Source organism: Artemia franciscana, chromosome 18 (genome assembly GCF_032884065.1).
Source record: "Artemia franciscana chromosome 18, ASM3288406v1, whole genome shotgun sequence".
Taxonomy (NCBI): Eukaryota; Metazoa; Arthropoda; class Branchiopoda; order Anostraca; family Artemiidae; genus Artemia; species Artemia franciscana.
In genome coordinates this window covers 29,551,899-29,579,789 of record NC_088880.1, presented here as the reverse complement: position 1 = coordinate 29,579,789, position 27,891 = coordinate 29,551,899, and the positions used below count along the sequence as shown (strand labels likewise).

At 36.3% G+C, this 27,891-nt stretch overlaps 1 protein-coding gene across 1 annotated transcript; it reads left to right on the top strand.

Moving 5' to 3' along the window:
* Positions 1 to 6,971: 6,971 nt before the first annotated feature.
* Positions 6,972 to 27,489, top strand: LOC136038425 (gastrula zinc finger protein XlCGF17.1-like). The gene is made up of 3 exons (XM_065721498.1): positions 6,972 to 7,074; positions 7,829 to 8,002; positions 26,261 to 27,489. The coding sequence occupies exons 1-3, from the start codon at positions 6,972 to 6,974 to the stop codon at positions 27,049 to 27,051; spliced, it is 1,068 nt and encodes a 355-aa protein (XP_065577570.1). The 3' UTR covers positions 27,052 to 27,489.
* The last annotated feature ends 402 nt before the right edge of the window (positions 27,490 to 27,891 follow it).

Below are 27,891 nucleotides of genomic sequence, written 5' to 3'. Positions count from 1 at the left end.
TAGGACTGAATTGCACTCCTAACTTTTGGTCCACCTTATATATCCAGAATCAACCCGGATTTCTAAATTAAGCACTGGGTAGACTGACCTCAGAAATGTTGCAATACAACTCTTCTTTTGATTATACAACATATGGCCTAACCTCCTTGCAAAGATTTATTACAACGAGGGTTTTCACCTCCAGTTTGTTGACCAGACCAGAAATAGAAATCTGGTTTCTAATTGGCTTTACTCAAAAGTTTGAATCCAATTTTGGTAGTCTAAAAAGTATCATTTTTTGCTTGCAGTAAGATTTGTACCCAAGGTAAAAAGTATCATTTTTTGCTTGCTATAAAACTTGTGCCAAAAAGCACAAATCCTATGAGATAAAGAATTTACACTTTAAAATCTTTATATGTATAAGAGATTCTTATTTTAAAACCTTCTAAAGTGAATGAATGAGAGATTTGGTTTTGAGTTTGGAAAGGGGGAGGGGGTTGCTGGTCCATATGTTACACTTGGGTGTGCCATTTTGGACAAAATGAGATTACAGCTTGTTAATAACTTGCTCTGGGGTGGTATTTGTCAGGCTATCTAATTCAAAGAATCAACTTATGTAGTCAACAGTAACCTTGTAATCTTGCCAATTCAGCTGGAACAGGTCAGTGCCTACATACTGAAAGGGATAGCTTGGTGAAATGAGAAGTGAAATTCAAGCTGAAATGAGATTACAGCTTGTTAATAACTTGCCATGAGGTAGAACTGGTCAGGCAATCTAATTCAAAGAATCAACTCATGTAGTCAATGTTAACCTTGTAATCATGCCTATTCAGCTGGAACAGGTCAGTGGCTACATACTGAAAGGGATAGTCTGGTATTTTGCTTGCTATTATTGTTTCCTCCTGTTGACTAGGGGTAAACTTGGCACATACCTTGCATTGGCTGGCCAATATTTCTATGTCTTTTGCAATGCCTGGCCAGAAAAAAGATTCCACCAGCATTTATTATGGAGAAAGATCTGCATCACCACAGACCACAAACCTCTCAATACAATCATAGGGATGTCCATACAAAAAGCACCTCCAAGGCTGCAGTGCCTGATGTTAACTATTCAGCTTTATGATATCAAACTGAGAGACAGACCTGGAAAAACTATCCTAGTGGCAGATGTCCTATCTTGCATGCACCTTGCAGATGTAGGCATGGAGTTAAGGGAGGACATGGAGGTGCTGGTCTACTCAGTTCTTCAAACTCTACCCATAGCAAGCCAAAGGCTTGCCCAAAAACATCTTGAAACAATGAAAAACAAAGTATTGAACCCCTGATGCAAATTATAAGTAGGGTGGCCAAGCAATAAGAAAGACCTTGAGACAGGACTTAAATCATTTGGAATTACTGCCAAGAATTAGCCAAACTTGACAGACTTGTCATAAAATGAGAATGAATAGCTATTCTAAAATGCATGAGGGCAAGCAAACATTATTGCAAGCATTTCTTTTTCCATTTGCAAGTAGTGGCCCTCTGCTTAGAGAACAAGACAAAAAGCAACAGTTGCTCTGTCTACTATCAGGTGTGCACCCAGGCCTTGCTGGAAGGCATTTGTAATCATCTTGATTTCTTTGGCTTCTGGATCAAAAGATGGAAGGTTTTGATGGATTGGATTCTGAATTGCTCTTTTTGTCTCTTTGTGACTAGGATTCCACTTGAATTTCTGCTGTTTGGATAGATCTCTTAATTGGCTGATTCAACATAGCCAGCTTGGGGATGTATCTAGATAGGTAGTTATACATTCCTAGTAATGTCTGTAAGTCTCCTTGGCTTTGTAGAGTAGGCATGTTTCCTAACACTTTGGTTTTCTTTGGATCATGGGTAATGCCACTTGTTGTCAATCTGCATCCAAAGTAGGTTGTGAAGTTGGCATGAGAGACACGTTTTTCTCAATTAAACCATATTCCATTGTCTCTTGCAGTTTGAAGTACTGCTCTCAGTTTTATGTTATATGCAGCACTGTCATGGCAATTGCCAGCTATGTCATCTATGATCAGCCAGACATCTAGTTCTGCAAAGACCTCCTTCATGCTGCACTGGTATTTGTCTTGTGCTGAAATCAGTCCAAAAGGGTATCTCTTAAATTTGTACCAGCCATGCATGGTGTTGAATGTTATCAACTTTGAGGAGGGTTTGTCCAACACCATCAACCAATACCTGTTTTGGGCTTCTATCTTGAAGAATTTCTTGGCGCCTTTGCACTTTGCTGTTACTTCATCAAATAAGGGTATAGGGTAATATGGCCTCTCAATTGCTCTATTTAAGTCAACAGGGTCCAAACAGATCCTTAGTGATCCTTCTGCCTTTGTAACCAGGACCACTGAATTCACCCATTGTGTTGGCTTGGTCACTTTTTACATGACCCCAAGTGACTCTAGCCTGTCCAGCCACTCTTTGAACTTTACTTGCAAACAAACAAAACTTGCTTTGGTGGCTGTACTGTAGGCTTCACTTCCTCTTTGAGATGAATCTTACAGATTCTGTGTAATGTTCATACGCCCTCAAATATCTCATTGAATTTGTCTTAAGGACTTTGGATTCCTGGTCTGATAAGGGGTGGATTGTTGATACTGAGGACAAATTTGATTAAATGCAGTCTTTTACTGTGGATAATATGAAAAAAACTTCGTTTTCTTAAAGAGTTAAAGAGGCTGCGTCCCAAAGTCGAACCTTAAAACGTACAGGAATTAGAAGAGGCAGTTGGGGGGCTGCCGCCCCCCAAACCCCCAGCTTTTAAAGACTTTTGTACAGGTTTTTTTTTGGGGGGGACTTCATTGTTACTAATTACTAGTTTCGGCGCAATGGTTCTCCTGTCCTCTTGTGTTTAACATTTTTCGAAGTTATTCCATTATTCATTCATTTCAATTTTTTGTTAATTAAAAGAGGGCCTTTCCGAAGCCAAGAGCTGGGGGTTAGCAAAAAAACAAAAAACCTGTACAAAAGAGTCTTTAAAAGCTGGGGGTTTGGGGGGCGGCAGCCCCCCAACTGCCTCTTCTAATTCCTGTACGTTTTAAGGTTCGACTTTGGGACGCAGCCTCTTTAACTCTTTAAGAAAACGAAGTTTTTTTCATATTATTTCTGTACGTTTCTCTACAATCCATGGTGGATGTAATTTAATAATTCCTGTACTCCTCGTACAGGAATTAGGAGAGGAACTTGGGTGGCTGCCGCCCCCCCCCCGCTTTTAAATCATTGTATAAAATAGAAAAAAAATAGATAGAATGACCGAAATGTTTATTTTGCTCATAAGAAGCTAATATTCTGTTATCTCTCAAATGATAAGCTGTCCAGGTGTTATCAAAAAATTTTCTGGAATGGAGCTGGATTTTTATGATGCTTGCAGTCATTCTCGCCGTGCCGAGCTGATTATTTTGATGTACTTGAATGTTGATATTCGTAACTTTTAAGAATTTCAAAAATTAACATGGGACTATTAGACTATTAGGACTATAAGAAGACTATTAGGAGAGGCAAACCCCCCGCTTTTAAAGACTCTTTTGTACAGGTTTAATTTTTTTTCATATTAATTCTGTACGTTTTTCTACAATCCATGGTGGATGTAATTTAATAATTCCTGTACTCCTCGTACAGGAATTAGGAGAGGAACCCCCCCCCCCCCCCGCTTTTAAATCATTGTATAAAATAGAAAAAAAAATAGATAGAATGACCGAAATGTTTCTTTTGCTCATAAGAAGCTAATATTCTGTTATCTCTCAAATGATAAGCTGTCCAGGTGTTATCAAAATTTTTTTGATGTTGTGAAAAAAAACCGCCCGTAAGGGACTTGAACCCTTGACCCGAGGATTAAAAGTCTCACGCTCTACCAACAAAGCTAATAACTTGCGTGAGTAAATATAACTTCTCAATAGCTTTTAAAAATTTCAAATTAACATGGGCTCTTATGGAGAGAAATCCGTTAATTTAAATAGCTAATGGGTGGTTTCTGGAAAACAGGGAAGGAGTTATCGGATCAAGCTGAAATTTCGCGGATAAGCTCCTGGGCCGTAGGGGACCTTAACTTGTGAATTTCAGCCCGATCGGACAACGTTAAAAGGGGTGGGGGGGGGGTTCGAGGGTCGAAACTTTCGGGGGGTTAAGATTTTCCCACGAAACTTTCATGGGCACTTACGCGGAGAATTCCGCATCGAATGAGTCTTCGTACACCCAGATCCGATGTCGGATGTGACCTGTAGGCGTGGCGAAAAAAAAAGTAAATGAATTTTAAGTGGCTATGCGTGGTTTCTGGAAAACAGGGAAGGAGTTATCGGATCAAGCTGAAATTTCGCGGATAAGCTCCTGGGCCCTAGGGGACCTTAACTTGTGAATTTCAGCCCGATCGGACAACGTTAAAGGGGGGCTTGGGTTGACAGGTCGAAACTTTCGGCCAGATTTTCCCCATGAAGAAAAAGTTGGAGGGGGATGAAATTTTGCAGGTTTCTTAGTTGGAGCTCGGGCTACGAAATGCATCCCTCCCCATGCGTCTGCGACCACTGGAACCGAAGATCGCTTAACATTGTCGTGTGTCGCCTCTTTATAGAGGCACGAGTGTGCCTCCTTGATAGGTGCTCTATTGGCAAATACCTCATGGAAGGTATGAGTCTGAGGGTTTTGGTTCTTGTATTGAACTTTTAGATTGACTGTACCCAGTACCTACAGCTCCAGTGTAGCTAGTGAGCACATTAGCAGTTGGCAACAGTGCTGGCATTCTTACCAATCTATTAAAGTCTTTGAATGACAAAATTTTGTCCTTGGCACTGGTGTCAATCTTGGATGGAAGTTCACTATCCTGCTCTGTCGGTCTTATCAGCACATAAAGCTTTTCTACCTTTTCTTCATTGGAGACCAACTCAATCATGAATTTCATCCCTTCTTGTGCCATACTTCTTGTTTCAAGCTCATGTACTGCCTTGCTCTTGCATATTTTGCACGTCTTTCTGCACTTGCTGTTCTGCTCCTCTGTAGCTGGGCACTTGTGATTTCTAGAGTATAAACCACCACAGAAATAGCATGTAGAGGAGTTTTTCTGTCTTTGAGCCACTTCCACTTCTTGTTTGATTGGAGTCTGCACATGTTTGTTTACCATCCATGCTTGGGTCTCTTGAATAGTTTCAACTGCACTCAATTGCACTAGCCAAAGTTATTGCTGCTCCCTTGCTGAGGAGCTGTTTGCAGATTCTTGCATTTTTGACTCCAAAGACTAATTGTTCTCAAACCAGCTAGTCGCCAGAGTGTCAAATTCACAGTCCTTTGCAAGTACTTTCAACTGGGTAACATACAATTCAATGGTCTCTGCTTCACCTTGCTGTTTTGGTGAAAAGATTATTTCAAAAAAGTAAATTTATTTTCAGAGAGTGCATATTTTACTTAATTTTTTGACATAGTTACGAAGTTTTTGAAACACTTATCATATGTCTCAACTCTTTTAAAATAAAGTCTTTATAAGATCTTGCCACCAGCTCCAATAACCAAGAGTTCACTGATATTTTTACGTTGTTGTCATTGTTTTAACAGTTGCCACTGAGGTGGCAACTAATTGAAGTGGAGGCAAAACATTTTTTTTTGCATGTCATGCCCAAATCATGGCAAAAGAACATGGAATGGAAACACAAATACTCCCCTGAAAATTTGAATGAGCATTACATGACAGAAAATTTTAGAGTTCACGGCATAAATAGGCGTTTCTTCGATTTCCGTGTCTGAGCAGCAGCTGGTTTGTCTCTCTTTAGCAACCAGCAGTAGTGGGTCATCATGATTGCGTCCCACCTTCCCTGGTATCTCTCCTCCATTTGTGCTTGTCCTGATGGAAGCTTCTTCCCTGCTCGTCGCTATTCCCCCTATGGTTTTCAGGAAACTTTAATATGTGTGAGGACAGGAAGTGGATCTTTATACTCATCAAATACGCGAATTTTTGGAAGGCCTCTGTCATGTTGCTGACGAGTATAGCGTGGTTTCCTGTCTTTGTGTTCCCCAGAAAGTTGTTCACTACTTGCTTGAATGAGTTCCATGTGGCGCACTCTAGCGTATTCATTGACTTTCGGAACTTTGTGTTTTGTTTTTCAGCTGCCGTATCTATGGGCCGTCGAAAGTTCCGCTCTTCAACTTTTCAATTGTCTGTCAAGGAAAGGCTCGGTGCAGGTAGTTGAAGGACCTACCATCCTTGTCCAAAGCGATTCTGAACTGTTTGATTAATCCAAGTTTTATGTATAAGGTGGGATCAGTATCTTATCCTTGTCAACAAGATGATCATTTATCATATTTTACACTGTGTGCTTACTGCTATCGCCCTGACCACTCTTTCTTTACACAGAACTGGGCTCTGTCTCGACTGTCCCACATACATGTAAAGTATGAGTACTTCGTGAACCCGGATTGCTGACCAAGTAGAAAGTTCACTTTGTTGAAGTCGATGCAGATGATCCATTGGTGCTGCTCATTTTGGGCGTTTTTCGAGTATGAATTTCACTGCTTCACATTTCTCTTTGAGAGTTTTAGAGTGTGCAAGAGAGATTGAGATGAACTGATTCCCATTGCGGAGGAGCACACTCTTCAAAGAGCGCTTGTTGCTGTCAGTGAAGAGTTGCCAAATCTTGAATCGTATTGAGAAGCACTGAGTTTACCAAGAAGACCAGCAACATCTCGGCAGTACACGAGGTCTTCCTTCTGATGGAAGTAGCTCATTTAGTTCTCATTCCTTCTACGAAAGTAATTGGTACGTGCGTCCTCACCTAGTGCATTTTTCTCTTTGAGTTTGGAGGCCAACAGCCTGGAAGAAGTCTTCGACCAGCTGAGTTCCAAAACTAAATCATTAAGCTCACAATGCGAAAAGAGCTTCGGGCCATCATGTGCTTTTTTCTCCTCTTCTGTATATCCTCCTTCGTCTACACTGGTGGTCTCGTCCTCGCTATTGAGAAGCTCTGTGAACGCTGGTACAGGAATTTTTCGGCATGAGCAACTGGCCTGTGGGCAGATGGAAGGTTCGAGTACTGGAGGCTGTGCTGATTCTTCCGGTTGATCCTAGTAGTATTGATGGTGTGGAAGTTATTGACGGTGTGGAAGTACCAATTTTATGTATGGTCTAACGATTCCCACCAAGCCATCGGAATCCCAAACTTCAATGAAGTTTTCATGCCCTTCGTCCACCGCCAAAGGTATTCCGCACACGTTTTGCACACTGCATTCAGTACCCATGATTTATCTTGGTCACCTTGCTGGACTCAAAAGTAAACTTCGCTGGTGCGCTTTGCAAGTCTTGTGATGTTCTTCTTGTCCATTGACAGCTAAAAAAAGGAGGAAACGCAGGTTGATGTCAGGCAATGAAATGCAGATCAATTTGATTGGCTATCGGTTACTTAATTAACCTTGCAATCATGCATACATACATGCAACTGCTTTAGAGAAATACGTTAATGCTGTAATTTAATTTATTCTTCAAGAAAAATATTATTAAACACACGATCCCTAATACTAGCGTATGTATAGCTTGTCAGGTAGGCCTATGGCTGTTTCTCAAAAATTGACCTAATAGAGCAAAATGAATGTGATATTCGGAACCAGAACAACAACATTAGTCTAAATCAGTAGAGAAGCCTCTTGGGAGTTTTTGGCCATAGTCAGCCAATCTTGCAACCATTCTTTTTTTTTCTTTTTGAAACATTTTACTTAGGAATGAATCAAAGTCCTGAGATTTCTTAATACTTTTTCCGAAAGTTTTCTCTTAGAAAGGAAAAAAATAAGCCTTTTTACATATCACTAGATCATCATTCCCATATCTCTTAGTAAATTAGCTTTAAATTTTCTTTAGAACTTACAGACGCACTACCAAATGATGATGAGAATCTGTTCGGAAGTAATGATTCTTTTCTGTTGCCTAAAAAAGAAGTTTTCCAAGAGAAGATCTTTTCTACAGACGCATCTGCAAAGCTTGAGCCTGGTTGCCGCCCTCTGAAATCGGAGCCAAATATTAATGGGGACAGTGGTATGTTTTTTTTGTTTTTTTTTGTATTTTCTTTTATATTTGTGTGCCAAGATAGAATGTTAAATTTTCAACTCCTTGGGGAAAATGGCAGAAACTGAAATATGCTTTTAGTAGATAGTCTACAAGCTAGAACCCTGGAAAATATAAATATCTTTCTAATCTCTCATGCAATACTTCGAAAGTGTGTTACAGTGTATTGTTGTCTTGCATAGAGATTCAGAGATAAGATAAGATTTATTTCTGAAAAACGGCTATCAGAAGTTGAAATGGGCCGAATTCGCACTTTAGCGTCAATGGAATAAAGAAAAACCGAAAACAAACGACAAGAAAATGATATAAATGGTACTACCAATGTTTGTTGTATATATTTTAAAACTGTATCATGCTTGGTCTTTTGATTGCCAGTTTAGGCAAGCCTAATGTTGCTATTATAATGTTATTATTATAACAGTTTTTGATTTCGTAATATTTCGTACTATATTTAAAATAGATTTAGTTTGTTTCATTGATCAAAGCTAACCTAAGTGTGTTAGTTTAAGGATCAGCGACAGGGAGAAGATGCAGAAACATATCAAAATATAAAATGAGTGCAACGAAACCGAAAAATCGGCCCAGAGTATAAGCTAATAAATTATCAAAAAGGAACCAATGATTAAGAAGAAAAAAATAATTTTCCTTGTTGCTAAAAGTGCGGACTGTAAGTTTCTATTACAGGGTTTTTTATAGTGACGGTTTTAATTGTTTACTTGTGTTTTCATTTAATGTCAATTTAAGGGCATAAGCTCATAAATTACCAAAAAAAAAGAACCAATGAATAAGAAGAATAAATAATTTTTCTTGTTGCTAAAAGTGCAGACTGTAAGCTTCTAGTACAGGGTTTTTGATAGTAAGGGTTTCAATTGTGTACTTGTGTTTTCATTTAAAGTCAATTTAAGGGCATATGCTCATAAATTATCAAAAAAGAAACCAATGAAAAAGAAGAAAAAAGTAATTTTCCTTGTTGCTAAAAGTGCGGACTGTAAGTTCCTAGTACACGGTTTTTGATAATGAGGGTTTTAATTGTGTATTTGTGTTTTCATTTAATGTCAATTTAAGGGCATAAGCTCATAAATTACCAAAAAAGGAACCAATGAATAAGAAGAAAAAATAATTTTTCTTGTTGCTAAAAGTGCGGACTGTAAGTTTCTAGTACAGGGTTTTTGATAGTGAGGGTTTCAATTGTGTACTTGTGTTTTCATTTAATGTCAATTTAAGGGCATATGCTCATAAATTATGAAAAAAGGAACCAATGAATAAGAAGAAAAAAGTAAATTTCCTTGTTGCTAAAAGTGCGGACTGTAAGTTTCTAGTACAGTTTTTTTTTTTTATAATGAGGGTTTTAAATGTGTACTTGTGTTTTCATTTAATGTGAATTTAAGGGCATAAGCTCATAAATTACCAAAAAAGGAACTAATGAATAAGAAGGAAAAATAATTTTCCTTGTGACTAAAAGTGCGGACTGTAAGTTTCTGGTACAGGTTTTTTAGTAATGAGTGTTTCAATTGTGTGCTTGTGTTTTATTTAATGTCAATGTAATGTCATAAGCTCATAAATTACCAAATAAGGAACCAGTGAATAAGAAGAAAAAATAATCTTTCTCGTTGCTAAAAGTGTGGACTGTATTTTTCTAGTACATGGTTTTTGATAATGAGGGTTTCTTTTGTGTTCTTGTGTTTTCATTTAATGTCAATTTAAGGACATAAGCTCATAAATTATCAATAAAGGAACAAATGAATAAGAATTTTTTTTTCCTTGTTGCTAAAAGTGCGGACTGTAAGTTTCAAAAATATAAACCAATGATTAAGAAGAAAAAATAATCTTCCTCGTTGCTAAAAGTGTGGACTGTATTTTGCTAATACATGGTTTTTGATAATGAGGGTTTCTTTTGTGTACTTGTGTTTTCATTTAATGGCAGTTTAAGGACATAAGCTCATAAATCAAACAGTTCGTGGTAACGTACTGTAGTAAGGAGCGACCCGGCTCAATAGTAACCAAAACTCTAAAAATGGAATTTTGATACCAATAGCAACAATAAAAGAATCGTATTTTAATGCTGATTTTAAATATATAAATTTCATTCAGTTTAGTCCTACCCATCAAAAGTTAAGAGCCTGAGAAAATTTACCTTATTTTAGAAAATAGGGGGAAACAACCCATAAAAGTCATAGAATCTTAACGAAAATCAGACCATCAGATTCAGCGTATCAGAGAACCCTATTGTAGAAGTTTCAAGTTTCTATCTACAAAAATATGGAATGTTGTATTTTTTGCCAGAAGGCAGATCACGGATGCGTGTTTATTTGTTGTTTTGTTTTCCTTAGGGTCGATTGTATCGACCCAGTGGCCCTAGAATTTTGCGAGAGGGCTCTTTCTAACGGAAATGAAAAGTTGTAGTGCCCTTTTTAAGTGACCAAAAAATTGGAGGGCACCTAGGCCCCCTCCCACGCTAATTATTTTCCGAAAAACCTTATAATTATGTCTTTAGGGACGAGGATGAATTTGTCATGGGGGAAGAAAATTTCCTTGAAGGGAGCGCAGGATTTTCGAGCATTATTAAAAAAAAACAATAACAAAATAAATATGAAAAAGTTTTTTCAACTGAAAGTAAGAAGCAGCATTAAAACTTAAAACGAACATAAATTATTATGCATATGATGGGCTCACCTCCTTATAATACCTCGCTCTTTGCGCTAAAGTATTTTCAATAATTTCAACTATTTATTCTACGGTTTTTGTGATTCAGGGGTCATTCTTAAGAAATTGGGACAAAATTTAAGCTTTAGTGTAAAGAGGGAGATACTGACGCGGGGGTGATCCCCCTCATATCTATATATCTTCTATATATATAAAAATAAGTTGTCTGTCTGTCTGTGTATGTGTGGATCAGGTGACGTCATGTTTGTTCGCATATGACGTCTGAATTATTTCACACTAATACAAAAGAAGAAAAAAACTAAAAAAGGTAAAAACTACAAAAAAAACTAAAAAGAAAAAAAAACTAAAAAAGCTAAAAAACTAAAAAAAAACTAAAAAAAGGTAAAAATCTAATAACTAAAAAAAAACTGAAAAAAATAAAAAAAAGGCAAAAACTACAAAAAAAATAAAAACTAATAAAAAAACTAAAAAAGCTAAAAAACTAACAAAACTAAAAAAAAACTAAAAAAAGGTAAAAAACTAAAAAAAACTAAAAACTAAAAAAGAAAAAAACTATAAAAAAGGAAAAAACTGAAAAATAAAAGAGAAAAAGAAAACTGAAAAAACTAAAAAAAGGCAAAAACTAAAAACTAATAAAAAAACTAAAAAAGCTAAAAAACTAAAAAAAACTAAAAAAACTAAAAAAAGGTAAAAAAAAACTAAAAACTAAAAAAGAAAAAACTAAAAAAAAGGAAAAAACTGAAAAATAAGAGAAAAAGAAAACTAAAAAAATATTAATAAATATAAAAAATATAAATATAAATATAATATAAATTAGCAATCAACAAAGCACCGAGACACAAATGACGACCGGGACACAGGGAGTATAAATGACGACCAGGACATAAGTAAAAAAAAAAACTAAAAAAATGGTAAAAACTACAAAAAAAACTAAAAACTAATAAAAAAACTAAAAAATCTAAAAATCTAAATAAACTAAAAAAGAAAAAAAAGAAAAAAGGAAAAAAATAAAGGAGAAAAACAAAACTAAAAAACGAATGTATATACAGACCGGGACACCGGGATACAAATGACAACTGGGACACAGGGAATATTAATGACGACCGGGACACAGGGACACAACTACAACGGGGACGCCGGGGGGGATAGGGGGATATAAATGACGACCGGGACACCGGGACACAAGGAATATAAATGACGCCCGGGACACTATAAGAGAAATCACAGACTGGAACACCGGGACACAAATGACGACCGGGACACAGGGAATATAAATGACGACCGGGACACAGGGACATAACTACAAAGGGGACGCCGGGGTGCACAGGGGGATACATAAATGACGATGGCGACTCAGGGAATGGTCGATTAGCAATCACCATCAACAAAGCTCAAGGGCAATCATTAGAATCATGAGGTATAGATCTGATTACGGATTGTTTTCCCATGGACCATTATATGTTGCATGTTCAAGAGTCAGTAAACCTGACAATCTATTTATATGCACAGACAATGGGACAGCAAAGAATGTTGTATATTCGCAAGTTTTACGTAGTTAAAAACATATATATATATATATATATATATATATATATATATATATATATATATATATATATATATTCACAGGTGGGACATAGGGACACAACTACAATGGCGCGTAACGACTTACGCGCGCGGGGGGGCTTGGGGGGGGCGCGAAGCGCCCCCCCCAACTAGGTGTTGGGGTGGCGCGAAGCGCCACCCCAACAGCTAGTATATGTATATATATAAATAAGTTGTCTATGTGTGTGTGTGTCGAGTGACATCATGTTTGTGTGTCAACTGACGTCATGTTCGTCGACTGACGTCATTATAAGGATTGAGCTGTATGCGTCATGAAGTTGTTTGTCGACTGACGTCATGTTTGTCAACTGATGAAATTACATACCGGGACACCGGGACACAAATGACGACCGGGACACGGGAATATAAATGATGACCGGGAACCTCAAAGAGAAATTACAGACTGGGACACCCGGACACAAATCACGACCGGGACACAGGGAATATAAATGACGACCGGGACACAGGGACACAACTACAACGGGGACGCCGGGGGCACAGGCGGGATATATAAATGACGACCGGGACACAGGGATTGTTCGAATAGAAATTACAGACCGGGACACAAATGACGACCGGGACACAGGGAATATAAATGACGACCGGGACACTCAAAGAGAAATTACAAACCGGGACACAGGGAATATAAATGATGACCGGGACACAGGGACACATCATTAGAATAATGAGGTATAAATCTGAATACGGATTGTTTTTTCCATGGACAATTATATGTTGTATGTTCAAGGGTCAGTAAACCTGACAATCTATTTATATGCACAGACAATGGGACAGCGAAGAATGTTGTATATTCGCATGTTTTACGTAGTTAAAAACATATATATATATATATATATATATATATATATATATATATATATATATATATATATATATATATATATATATATATATATATATATATATCTATTCACAGGTGGGACACAGGGACACAACTACAATGGCGCGTAACGACTTACGCGCGCGGGGGGGCTTGGGGGGCGCGAAGCGCCCCACCAACTAGGTTTTGGGGTGGCGCTTCAAATTCTTGCAAAAAAATATTACAAGAACTTATTATTATTAAAAAATAAAAATAAATGGCATCCATTGAATCAGCTTGATTTTTTTTTTGCCTGGCATATTTTTCAAAACATTATTTTATTGTCGCTTACCGAGGTTGTAGGGAGAGCGAGAGCTCTATCCAGAATTTAAAAGTCCAGCTCTGGTTTTAGATAAACTTCATAAGCTTCCTATTATCTCTTGTCCACGTCATCATTATCACAAATAGTCCCGTCATTGATGCCTTATTATATTCTATTGTGTAATAGTCTAAAGGAGTTTCTTAAAATGTCGTTTGCGATTTTCTTATACCCTTGTAACGCATGAGATATAAGAAAGTAAGAAAAAAGGACATGTCAGTGTTTCAAGCAGTGTTTCAAGCTCTTCCTTGAAATTACCAAAAAATATATTTTTTTAGTTTTACTTTTAATGTTAATATAAACATAAATGAAAGTTGTCATTCCTGAATTTTAGTTGTTGAAAACAACAACTTAAAATGTGTTTATATTTAAAGGTTATACTCCTTGTGCTATTTTGTGTAATTTTTTTTTCTCTTTTTTTGGTTCTATTGTTTTAGCTCAAGACAACAATCTTGAAAAAAATTTCAAAGTTAGATAATACTTATGGCTTGATGAATGGACAGGTGTAATATTAATTAATCCGTTTATACCAGTGATATACTTTTTTTTTTAAGTACATTCTCGCTTGTTTGCGTGTCACGATAACATTTTCTATTTCAAACTCCTTCGGAAAATTCGGTTGACCCTGAAATATATCTTTAGTGGATAATCTTGAAGTTAGTAGACTGCAATGTACAGGTCTACTGGTCGTATTTGCGGAAGGACATATTTGTACCTGAACTTGATTCTGGAAGAACCAGTTCATATTATAACAACTTATGAATTACTTGTGTATTTCCATGGGTAGATAAAATATTGAATTTTCAACTCCTTGGTAAAACAAGGTAGAAGCTGAAATATGCTTTTAGTGGATGATCCACTCAGTAGACTAGAAAATATTACTTTACTGTGCCAATTTTTAGGGTTTTCAAAATGCCAAATTTTTCTCTTTAAACAGTTTTTTTTTTTCAAAAAAGTCTTAAACTGTCTCTTAATTTGAGCAAGGGTTTGCTTCTTCTTTTTTTTTAAATTCTCTAAAATTACTTTTGCTTCAAAATTATTTTATTAAGATGAACCGATATAACGTTCACCTTTCTTGCCAATCAGTAGAATCTTCCGAGCTCTGGGTCACCAATCAGTATGAAATGACAAATTTTTCCCTTTAAACATTTTCTTCCACAAAAAAAAGTCTTAAACTGTCTCTTAATTTGAGCAAGTATTTGCTCTCTACTAGGGAGCAGCTTTTTCTTCAACCTTGTGTAACAAAAATGACAAGACTTTTGATAATCACCATAATTCCTCATCCTTGAAAATCTATTATCTCTTTGAAATTCCTATTATCCTTGCCAAGTTCCTAAAATTTTAAAACCTAAACTTATCTACAAATTTGCCATATAAAAATGTTATGACACTCATGATGTCATATAAATATCAGACTTTTTTTTCTTGTATGTGTTTTTAAATGATTTTTACTACACATCTTGTAAAAAAAAACGGAACATTTCTTTTCAAATGATGATATATTATTTTTTTTAGTATCATACTTTTATTAATGCTATATTGCCCATGAAATATTAAGCCAAGCTTTTATCATTCCTTTTGTGTAGCTGCTGATTGAAAATTTAACACTCACCATCTTAAACCCGAATCGAACATCGGCTGGTACACAGGTATGCTTTATACAAAGTGAAAGATTCTTCTGCTTATTTACAATCCAAAATGAGAATATGTATCAAACACTTTCCTTGAAATTATGGTGGGGCGTGAAAGATATATTTTTATTGCACCCAAGTGAAATGGTTCTCTTTGAAGAAAGATACATCGTCAATAAGAGTTCCGGATTGTTTCGATTATTAGGATATTTAATTTCGTTTCCCAATATAATCCATGAACAAACGACAAACTTAATTTTATTTGTAACTCTTATTTTTCTTAATGTTATTTTACTGTTATTTTTGCAAAAACAGATCATACTTTTTCAAATGCTAATATAGTTTCAAAATACTGTCATATTAATACTACTACTCTTAACAGCTTACTGCGGCTCCCTTCTTACAACCCCCCAAGAAGTGCCCATTTCCCTAAAATCTTCCCTAATGACATCCTCCCACCCATTTGGGGTTGACCTAATTTTGCTTGAACTTTGCCAGTTGTCAGGTAAAGATGACCTAGGGGAATCTATAATCCTTCTTGGAACGTGTCCTAACCATCTCAAGCTTTATCTCATTGTACTCGTAGATTGACCCGAATTTTTTTTACTACTTATCGCTTGAGATACGGCCAGTCAGTTGGGTACCCAAGACAATCTATTGGTAATTTCTCTGGAAAATATCTAACATATCCTATATCCTCCCTAATACATATCCTATATCCTCCCTAACATATCCCTAATATCCTCCTCTGTTTTTGAAGCTTCCACGCTTCAGAACCACCTTAGTGACCAAAGATATCTTCCAAACTATTTGCAACTGTGAAAAAAACACCCTGTGCCTTGACTTTTAACTTCTTGACTGCACCCCGTCTTTACTAATGATAGTACCTAGGTAAGTGAAGCTGCCAGTTTGATTCATCTTCTCGTTACTCAATATCATCTGTTCACCTTCACTTATTGCTTGTCTTAGCGACTTTGTCTTCTTAACATTAATTTTGAAACCTTTTCTTGCATATTAAACTCAGACCACCCCTAAAAATTCATTCTTTTTGCTAACATTTTCATCTAGAATGCTTAAATCATCAGCATAATCTAAGTCTAGGAGAAATTTACTTCCCTGGTTGAATCCGTATTCTCCCATTGCCTTTGCTATGCTTATTATTCAGTCTTGTTGAGAGCTGATACTGTAAACACCTTTTTTGAATATAATTTCATTCATACAGCAAGACAATTGTTATTTCCTTCAAGTCATTTGAAGTCATTGAAGTCATTGAAGTCATTTGAAGTCAAGTCATTTTCAATTGTCATTCAAGGTTTTAGCATCTCACCGAAATCATTCATACTAAATCAGTTTTTGCATCAGATTATTGTTGATAGCAAGGAATGATCTAACGTGATTCAAACTAGATTGTAATTATTGATTTATTGATTGATGCCGAGTGTGAGCAAAAAGGTTTTTGAGGACTTCAAAGTTAGTAATGCCAAGCTGACGAAACTGTTTAAACTCGATATTATTTTGGCAGACCAAAACGAATTGTCTCTGAAGTTCGTGAGTTTGAAAGCTAATATTGAAGTCATAAAATCGGATGGACTAGAATGTGGAAATAGGATTCGTGAATTTGAAAGTCAACTGTGCGGACATGAAGCTTCCTGCGAATTACTATCGAAATAATTATTGCTAATTGACTTAAAAAGCAGAAGAAAAAACCTCATTCATGGTCTACGAAACGAAAAGGATAACCAAACTGGAATCTAACATGAAATCATGGATCAGTGATACTTTGGGAATTTCTCGATCTATTACCATTGACAATTTGTATCGACTGGGGTCGAAAACAAGCGATAATATTACCACTAGGCGAGGCTCATCGAAAACTGTAACGCCGAAACCAGTTTTTCTTTCCCTTAGCTACGACAAAGACGTGCAATTAATTATGCGTAATGTGGGGAAGCTTAAAGGCACAGGAGCTCGCATTGTGTCTTATCTTCCTCCCGATTTTAACGATATCTGGAATTCCCTTCTTGCTAAGGATAAAGGTCTGCGTTAAGCTAGTAAATGCGAGTCCTCCAGGATCAAACAAATGGGAGAGGATCTATGGTTAGAAGTACGTCACCTGAACTCTGAAGAGTGGGTCAAATAGGATGGCCATCATGAATCTTACAGTTAACAGGTAACTGCAGTAATGATTATAATCATTATTTAAAAAGAATATTATTTCTTTTTTTATTGATATTAAGTGACAGCAGAATAAAGTTCTTTTTTTATTGTTTTTTTTTTAGATAAGTGGTGGTTTTTGCTGTTAGTATGGGTGATATATCAATAAGTAGAGAAAAATATTTAATTTCTTTTCTGGTCGTCATCATGGTTTGTTAAAAATCAAATACGATCTAACTGTAATAATCATAGTCCTTGTTTTGTGTCTTTTCTTGTCTTATCTTTTGTTCTTTTTGTTTTATATTGTAGATGTAGATCATTCTTAAGTGTACTACTGTATTTTATCACGTTCAGTTATAAATTTTCCTTGCTTTGTCTTCTCTCCTACCCCGCTTGGGGGCGTGTCCTGCAATTATTTATATACTAAGGATTGGCAGGCTAGAGGCTAATCCGCTTGATTTTAAACAAATTCTTGCGAATGATTTAGTGAAAGAGGATTTTGGTAATACAGATGAATCTGTGGTGGCTCTCCCCCAAATAAATACATTAACGATAATGATATAGATCATGTAGCTACTCCAGGTTCATTTCGGTCAATATTTTGGAATTGTCGTGGTCTTATGAGTAAAACGGATTTTCTATTAAAGTTTCTTCACAGTCATGATGTTTTGTTGATTTGGGTGTATGAAACATTTCTTAATGATAATCTTTCTTCCTCAGTCCAAATACAAGGTTATAATGACTTTTATAAATCACGAGTATCTAAAAATAAGGGAGGAATCGGGTGTTATGTACGTCATAATATTCATTCACGAAAAATAACAGATTTTGGTGACTTATATGAGGAAATAAAAGTTGAATTTTTAAATTTACAATTGGAAATACATATTGAGAATGTTGCGTGTTGCATTTTTTATAAGCCCCTCATATATCACCTTCTTCTTCTTTTTCGTCGTCACTCAATACCTTCACGAAGCTAATATCATGCAAGTACAAGAGGGTAATCTTGACGGGAAATTTCAACATCAATTTGATTTAGGATTTACATCAGACAACAGATAAAGAAATGAATGAGTATAGACTTAACAAAAATGCGATAGATTTTCTATCGATGTGCCTGTCGCATGGTTTATCACCACTTTGTAGCATACCTACAAGAATAACTGCAATGTCGGCATCACTGATTGACAATATTCTTACGAATTTTGAGATAAATCTAATAAGGAGGGTATTGGTGGACTCTTCTGATCATTTCATGTTGTTTTCTAAATTAAAAAGTGAGCGGAAACCGAGCAAATTTTTTTCCAAAAAGTCACGAATACTCAATAAAAATATGCTACGACTATTAAAAGAAAGATTAAGCATTATGAATGATAATGGACCTTTCGAATCTGAGGATGTGAACCACGCGATGGATTTATTTTTAAAGCAATATAAGGAAATATTAAGTGAAACATGCCCGGTGAAAAAGATTAGTCTGAGACGTTATCAATCTCCTAATAAACCATGGATAACCGAAGGCATACTAAAATCTATAAATTTCACAAATCGATTATTCAGGAGGCAACTTAACTGTCCATCTGATGAAAATATTTCTGAATTTAAAAAGTGTAAAAGTCAACTGTCAAAAATTCTTCGATTGGAAAAAGGAGTTATTATTAACGAGAGTTTGAGAAAGTTCGTTTGTCTCCGAGAAAGACTTGGTCACTAATTAACGAACGCCTTAGCAAGAGGAAGGACCAAAGTTTTCCAGATTAAATGTGCATGCCTGAAAATCAAGTACTTCTTAATGATAAGAAGGAAATAGCAGATGCCCTGAACCGGCATTTTGCTAAAATAGGTGAAAAACTGCAGAGTCCGCTGCCTCATCAAGATCCAGTAGTCAAAATAAAAATGATTTAGAAAATCCCTTTCTACCATCACATAATAAGTCAGTATTTTTCACACCGGTTTCTGAACAAGAATTAAAGAATGTAGTTATTCTTTTGAAAAAGGGTCATTCTGATGGTATTGATAAATCGTCGACATTTCTGTTAAAAGAAATATTCCTCCAAATCTTGCGTATTTTATGTTGTATTATAAACCTGGTATTTAAAACCGGGACGTTTCCTTCGTCACTAAAAGCTTCAAGAATATTGGCTCTTTACAGAGGAGAGGAGAAAATAAATCCGTCAAATTATCGGCCTATATCTTTCCTGTCGGCTTTTTCTAAAATAATTGAACGTTGTCTGTATAATAGAATAGTGAGTTTTTAGATAATTTTGAAATGATAAATCAGCTACAGTATGGATTTCGCAAATGTCATTGTACCGATCATGCGGTCCTATTACTAACACAGTATGTCCATGATATTCTTCTTGACCGTGGGGAAATTCCACCTTTTATTTTTCTTGACATTAAAAAAGCGTTTGATTCAATGATGATATTTTAATGCATAAGTTGGATCATTACGGTATAATATGGCCAGCAAAATCCCTAATAGCATCTTGTATTAAGGACCAATCTCATTATGTTGATGGAGGTGACGTTTCATCTGAAATGACTCGTCAATCTAATACCGCTGATGTTCTGCTAGGGCCAATACTTGGTCCCCTACTTTTCCTAATTTATGTGAATGACCTGAATAATTCAATGAGAATATCTGGTTTAAATTTGTAATTTGCAGATGACACTGCGTGTACTGTCGCAGGGAAAGATGTGAGATGTTTGAAACTTGCATTGAAAGAAGCGTTCAACCATCTTCTATTGTGGCTTGAGTCAAATCACCTAGTTCTTAACGCTGATAAAACAAAATTTGCGATTTTCTCGCGATGTAACGATGCAGCTCCTGAGATTCAAGTAATTGAATCAAGTGATTTTAAAATAAAGATTTCTCGAAACTATTTCACGAAACAGCAACTATGAGATACCTCGGAGTCCTCCTTTACTAATCTATCATGGAAGCCTCATATATCTAATCTGCGGATGAACTTGGAGAGAAATATAGGGATAATGCGAAGACTCAGGTCATCCCTTCCCTTTGAAGCAACGAGATCACTTTATTATGCACTTATTCATTCTCATTTAGTGTTTTCATCACTTGTTTACATTAACACATTTAGTTTTCATATTACGCCACTTCAGATACTACAGAAAAAAGCTTTGCGGGTCATTAAGAGTTACCTGCCTTCCCCTAATTTATATCCAGTGAAGTCGTCAGCAGATTCTCTGTATAGCTTCCTTAATATCCTTCCTTTAAGACATTTTGTGACTGCTGAATCTATCCTCTTCAAACTGAAGTATGACCGTTTCTCGTTTTTTCGTTCTTCGAATCTTTTCCCACTTAAAAGTATTGAGCATGGACATCTAACTAGAAATTTTAGTAAATTGTATCAGCCAAAAATAATAAATTAAAGATCGAAATTTTCGCCTGGAAACTCAGTAATTTGGTATTGGAATATTTATACGTCTAAATTGGATATTTCAAGATCAATTCAAACAACCAAACGAAAACTTAAATTTGTGTTGATGTATTGAAATTTGTTTGTGTCAAGTGAGTTTTTGTTGGTTAATGTGGATCGCCTTCAGGATGTTTAAGTTTGTTTCCAATTTATATGGTTTTCGATGATACTGGACCTGGACGTCTTCAGGGTTCTTGGTGTCTTATTTTTTTTAATATTATTATTATTTCGCTGGAATTTTCAACGGATGGTGTCGTTTACCGGGTAATAACGGGAGAATTTGTTTAATTGCACTTGTATGAACTGTATGTAGTGAAGTATTGATGTTGTATTTATTTAAAGAAGTTTTTTCCATTTCGTGCATTGCGAATTTGTCTTCTCAGTTGGGCCCTGGATCTTTTGTTATTTATTTTACTATTAAAAGAGCCTGAAGAACTATTATTATTAAAAAGAACCCTGAATTATGATCATATTGCTCTTTATATGTTAACAAACTTATATTATCAATGAAACATGAAGCTAATCTTTTGCTATTTCTTCCGGTTTGTCTCCAGATTGTAAACCTCCTTCTGACCATCCGAACCCGGAGTCGAACGTCGTCAAGGACAAAGCTATGATTCATGTATCCTGAAATTCTTCTGTATATTTCATATGTCCAGACTCAATACGTGTATCTTACGCTTCCTTTGAAAATATAAAGAGGCATAAAGGATATGTTTTTATTGTAGCTAACCGAAATTGTGGCATTTTAAAGTTGATAAGAGGTCCGGATTGTTTCAATTATTAGGATATTTAGTTTTTAATATTCCAATGAATTCCATGAACAAATTGGCTAACTTAATTATTTTTGGAACTCTTCTAGATATTGGAACTCAATATTTTCTTACAATTTTCTAAATTTTATTTCTTCTAATAAAAATAATAATTTATTTGTGTCCTCTATACGTTCAAAATATGCACACATAGGAGTATGAAAAGAAAACTGAAAAATATAAAAACTACACTTTTAATGAAAATAAGTAGATCATAGTTTTTTGCACATACCTAAAAAAAAACACTCACAAAACATGACCCATAAACAATAACATAACTCAGGAAACAGCACCCTTAAAACATAACGCATAAATATCTATTTTATTAAAGAAATGACGACAAAACTGTTTTTCCATTAAATGAGACAATTAAGGGGAAAATTTATACTATTTTCTCTAGATCGTCTAGATCGCCCTCCCGAAAAAAAATTCTCACGTATGAATTACCATACCAGCCCGCCAAACACTTATTTATAAATGGTTTCACCCCACTACGCAACAATGATAAAAAGGCGTGGTTATGCAACATACTATCAAAAGCTTTCGAATATCAATTCCACACACAAATAGTTGTTTTTTAATGTTATGGTGGTGTTCCAATATTTCTAGGATTATTGCGTGTGCATTTTGAACCCCTACACCCCTTCGAAAATCCAACTGATGATCCCCCAAATCAAATTTTGTTGATAAATATGTAAGTAAAAATTTTTCAAATAATTTACTGATAGCAGAACAAAGTGCTATAGGTCTATATGATGAACAATGTGAAGGATCCTTGCCCTTCTTGCGTCTACAAACTACTTTACCTTCACCCATCAAAGAAGGGACATAATGATGCGTTACTATTATTTGATATAATAGCGTAAGATGCCCTAGTAATTTGAAAAATGTGAAATATATCTTTTGTTTCTGGTGCAAGGATATAATATTTTTCCAAAGATGAAAACAATTTAGTTTCCACTATATTTCAATATAACACATAGAGCTCAACACTTACTTGGTGCAATAAGACGAGTTTCGACAGTTTACGTTTGGTTGTCTTCGCGTATGACTTAACCTTGTTCTTTAGTTTTTTATGGCCACATTTGATGGAGTGCTACTATTTGAAAGACATGGAGGAAAAAAGTTGGATGTCAGGATTTTTGCATTTAGCAAAGTGTATATTTTGGAGATATTCTGTTGTAGACGGATGGATTTATACGTGACATGTTTTACTTTTTCTCTCGGTTGACTAGCATAAATTATGATTTTTAATTTTCGATCACTGGAATCGCCTTGACTTTTCCCCAAACAGATCATACGTAAGTGATGGTAAAAAGAGGGAAGGAGGTACACTAGGTCATCTTATGTCAATAATTAAGAAAATTGAAATTGCACAATGTTGCCTTTTGGAAAATTTTACTGAAAAGACTGGAATTACTTGACTTAAAGCTCTTGCTCGGCATTGACGCCAGCGTAGAGGGAACCACACGTCTAGCCAGAGGGTAGAAGCTTCGTCGGGGTCAATGCACTATGCTGTGAGTCGATAGCGGATGGTATCCGTCCATCTCATACCTGGTCTACCTCTGGGGTGTTTCCAGTCGTTTACAGTTGGATCGAAGTCGAATATAAGTCGGACAGGTGTTTCAGTGGGTAGGTGAAGTAAATGGCCGTACCAACGATGTACAGGTATGGTGTTCCGTACCCTATCGAGCCACATAATGTGTTTGATTTTGCGGAGGTATTTCGTCTGGACAGCATCTACCTTCATCATCTGCTACTGAGTCAAAGGCCAAGTCTGACGAGTACAACATATCACTTCCTACCGAGCCAGAGTAGATACGAGTTTTCGTGAGAGGGCTGATATGGGGTTTGTGGAGTATTGTTCTCAGCATGCGACCGAGAACGGCGTTCGCCTTTGCCACCCTTGCTGACATCTCTGCATCTAGATTTCTGTTTGAGCGGACAATTGAACCAAGGTGTGTAAACTGCTTGACTATCTCAACATCTTGGCCACATGCTTCTATAGTTGTCAGGGGGCTGCATGGTGTCTTGTCTACAGACAGTATTTTGGTCTTGGTCCAGTTTAGATTTAAACCAAGTTTTTCTACAGCAGATACTAGCGTCTCAAGGGCAATTTTGAAATCAGTGAGATTCTTGAATACCAATGCAACATTGTCAGTGAAGTCAACATCTGACAGAGATCCGTTTAGCATCTGACGATGCCAAACAGATGCATCACCACTCTTTTGTTGAAAACATGGTCCATGACACAGTTGAAGAGTTCGGGAGCAGCAGTGCAGCCTTGTCGAATACCGTTTCTAATTTGAAACTGTGACGAGAGCTGGTCATTTACTATGACAGCACTTTCGGTCTTATTGTAAAGCTCTTTGAACAGATTCACAATTTTCTTAGGTACACCCGGAGATTGAATGATCAGCCACAGTGACTCTCTGTCGACAGTGTCAAAAATCAACGAAAATAATGTATGTCTTCCTTTTATATTCTAGAGTTTTCTCTGTCAGCTGTCTAATTGTATGGATTTGCTCAGTAGTAGCCTTACCCAGCACGAACCCAGCTTCCTGGTGGTGACGAAGGTGATGGAGGTACTTTTTTGCTTGCTTGAGGAGCAGCATGGCGAAGAGTTTGCTGGGTAACGAGAGCAGAGCTATTCCACGATATTTATTACATTCTGCTTCACTTCCTCTCCTCTTGTAGACTGACACAAGTAAGCCAGGAGTTCTAATATCAGACCAAATACTGCCGGCGCTTTTTTATTCTTCAGCTTTTGTATTGCAGCTTTAATTTCTTCTGATGTAAATTCAGTGCCATCCAGGGTAGGTGTAGCATTATCAGCAGCAGCAGCTGTAATCTGGTTGTCAATTTGGTCGGGTGGGTCTGAGTTTAGTAGCTTCTGTAAGTGTTGTTTCCACTGGGAAAGGCACTGTGATTGGTCGTAAATATTCTTGCCACTGGCGTTACGGAGATATGATGTAGCTTGAGTGTATTGACCTGAGAGCTCGCGGAGGGTTTTTATTTGTGGCTCCAGTGTCCTATTTTTGGCGGTCTCTTGGAGCTGGTGTGCTTTTTTGTCAATAAAGGAGTTATGGTCTTTGTGTAGCATGATTTTGTGCTCTTTATTTAATTGCCTATACGCTGTCATGTCCCTGCGAAGGCGGGCTTCCTGTCTGTGATCAATAAAGGCGAGGGACTTGTTTCTGATACTGTCTTTTTTTTACGCTGCTTCATTCCAGCAACGCTAGTTGCAGTGGCAAGAGCAATCTTTTGAAGACCTCCCATACACCTTCACTATCATCGCGCTACGTAAGGACCTCGAATCTGTTGGATATTTCAACCTGATACTGCTTAGCCAAAGCGTATAGGTATTAATTTTCCGAGGTGTCTGACTGGTTTTGTAACTGTTCCCTAGTTTGACACCTCGATAGGTGCGACCATTCTGTAGAGACAGCAGCCATCTCCGGCACATGATGATGTAGTCGAGCATCTTCTTCGTTGATCCATCGTTGCTATGCCAGGTGTACTTGGCTATGTTGGGTCTCTGAAACCATGTGTTTGCATTGGTAAGATTGTGGGAAAAACAGCAGTTCAGCAGTCTATCACCGTTATTGTTGTGGTCTATTTGGGCGCTTGGCGAAATTCCACAGGTGAGAATCATTTGAAATGCTAGCATTCAGATCTCGGAGAACGAGGTGCTCACGGTGAAGTACTGGCGAGAGCTCATAACTTAAAAGGCTATTGAATTTATCCTTATCTCCTTCCTCGGTTTCATTTGTGGGGGTGTTACAGGTGATAATGGTTTTTTTTTCATGTTTACCATCGAGCCTTGCTCTCAGGAGCCTGGGTGCTACTGGTACTAATGACAGGAGCGATTTCCGTGCGACACTCTTCAGCACTAGGCCAACATCTCCTCTTTTCTTGTGACCATCAGATCAGAGCACTCTGTGCCCTTCACCAACATACTCCACACTATCACCGGATAGATGTGTTTCAGTGAGTCCAGCTATTGTAACTTTAAATTTCCTTAATTCTTTGGCTATTAGTAGCTTTGAACCGGGTTGGTTCATTGTCAGAACATTCCAGGTGGCTACATTGATGCCATTTGGCCAACGATATTCAATGGGAATCGTCTTTGGGCAGTCTGGGGTCGAGAATGACTTAAAAGAACTTCACCATAAATTTTTTACTTGCTTTTAAGATAAATCTTGGAGTGTTTTGACCAGCCTTAACAAACTAATTTGATATTATATAGTATCATTTAAAATACTATATAACATAACGAAAATATCAGAAATTCTTATAAGTCGATATAATTATTATATGTGAATGAAGTCTATTCATTGATAAAAGTAGAGAGTTAAGATAGTCCATGGATAGCATATAGAAATATCTAATTGACGGACCCACTTTTAAGCAGATTTATGTCTAACCTTAAGCTTAAGACTTTAAATTTAATTGGGGATTGTGTTGCATGAGTTACTCTTAGAAAGTTAGACCTTAAAGCTAAACTTTAGCGCAATGAACTAAAAAAAACGGCTCTTTTTTCAGTATCAGAGGAATGAATAACTCGTAGAAGAGTTAAAAATGTTTTCAAACTCTCTGTTTTAAACTAATTAACTACAGAAGAGGCATCAAAAATTATTTATATAATCGTGTAAAGGAAAAAATGTTAAAAGTGGAGTAATTTTTAGTAGATTTTATATTATTTTAGTTTTCCCTTTTGCAGTGTTGTATGATAACGATAGCACCAAACAAGAATGTGGAACATCTACCTTGCCTGATATGACAGGAATATTTCCAAAAACAGAAACGAATTTGAATTGTCAACATAAGGTACGAAGTAACATTAGTGTAGTTTCTGAACTTAATGTAGCAAAACATAAGGGTTTTCATGGTGATGAAAAACCTTTCAAGTGTGAATTATGTGAGAAAACATTCGGCCGAAAATCTACCCTATCTTATCATCGAAAGACTCATACTGGAAAAAAACCTTTTGAATGTCATATATGTAAGAAATGTTTTATACAAAATTCAGATTTATCTACTCATCAAAGAACTCATACAGGAGAAAAACCTTTCAAATGCGATATATGTGAGAAAACATTCAGACAGATATCAGCCCTATCAGCTCACCAAAGAACTCATACTGGAGAAAAACCTTTCGGGTGTGATGTATGTGAGAAACGTTTTACTTCAAGTTCTCATTTAAATGAACATCAAAGAACGCATACTGGAGAAAGGCCTTTCGAATGCGATATATGTGAGAAAAGATTCAGCCATAAATGCTCCCTATCAGCTCATCAAAGAACTCATACTGGAGAAAAACCTTTTGAGTGTGATATATGTAAGAAACGTTTTACTTCAAGTTCTGATTTAAATAAACATCAAAGAACTCATACTGGAGGAAAACCTTGTAAATGCGATATATGTAAAAAGTGTTTTACTTCAAGTTCCGACTTAAATAAACATCAAAGAACTCATACTAGAGAAAAAACGTCTCAAGTGCGATATACGTGAGAAAACATTCAGCCGAAAACCTCACCCATCTATTCACCAAAGAACTTATACTGGAGAAAGACCTTTCAAACGTATTAACGATAAGAAAACATGGCTTCCAAAATCTGCTCGAGCTTGTCATGCTTCATTTCATTTTTGAGAAAATCTTTCGAATGTGATAAGTATAAGAAATATATATCTTAAGCTCCATTTAGAATTCATTCGTGTTAAAAACTGATTGAATATGATATTTATATGTGAGAAACGTTTTATTGCAAACTGTAATTTATCTTATAGTGAAAAAAAAAACTCTAGGCTTTGTTGTATGAGTCAATTCTGTGTATTTTCAGTGTTTATTTTTTGTTTTGTTCTATTTGACCACTTGCTGTTCACTGTGAAAATAATCAAAAGTGTAAGTTTTAATCTTATGTAAAATAAAAAAAAAATGTTCTGTGCTCATTAAGGCCTAGCTGAAGTCCAGACATTTTACTCCCTAGTCAATTTTTTTTTAGATGCGGCAAATCAGGCAACGATAAAGTTATCCTTTTTTTTCGCTGCTTTCACTAAACAAATATGAAAAGGTTGAACTCAAGGGGTTTTTCACTCAAAATTACGATCATTGCATTGTTATTCTTCGTAATTTGGCAAGTAAATGGGAAGATTTATTTGCAAAAGAGCTATTATTCGAGGAGAAAATTATGGAAATTATTATTCGAGATTTTTCAACTCTGACGCAAAAAATACCAGGAAAACACGGAAAAACTTAACATTTTGCAGGGAAAATTAAGCATTCCGCAATGGGTTTTTTTTGGGGGGAATCCCTCCCCTGTGTGCGTGCCTGTGGTCTGATCATCATTATTT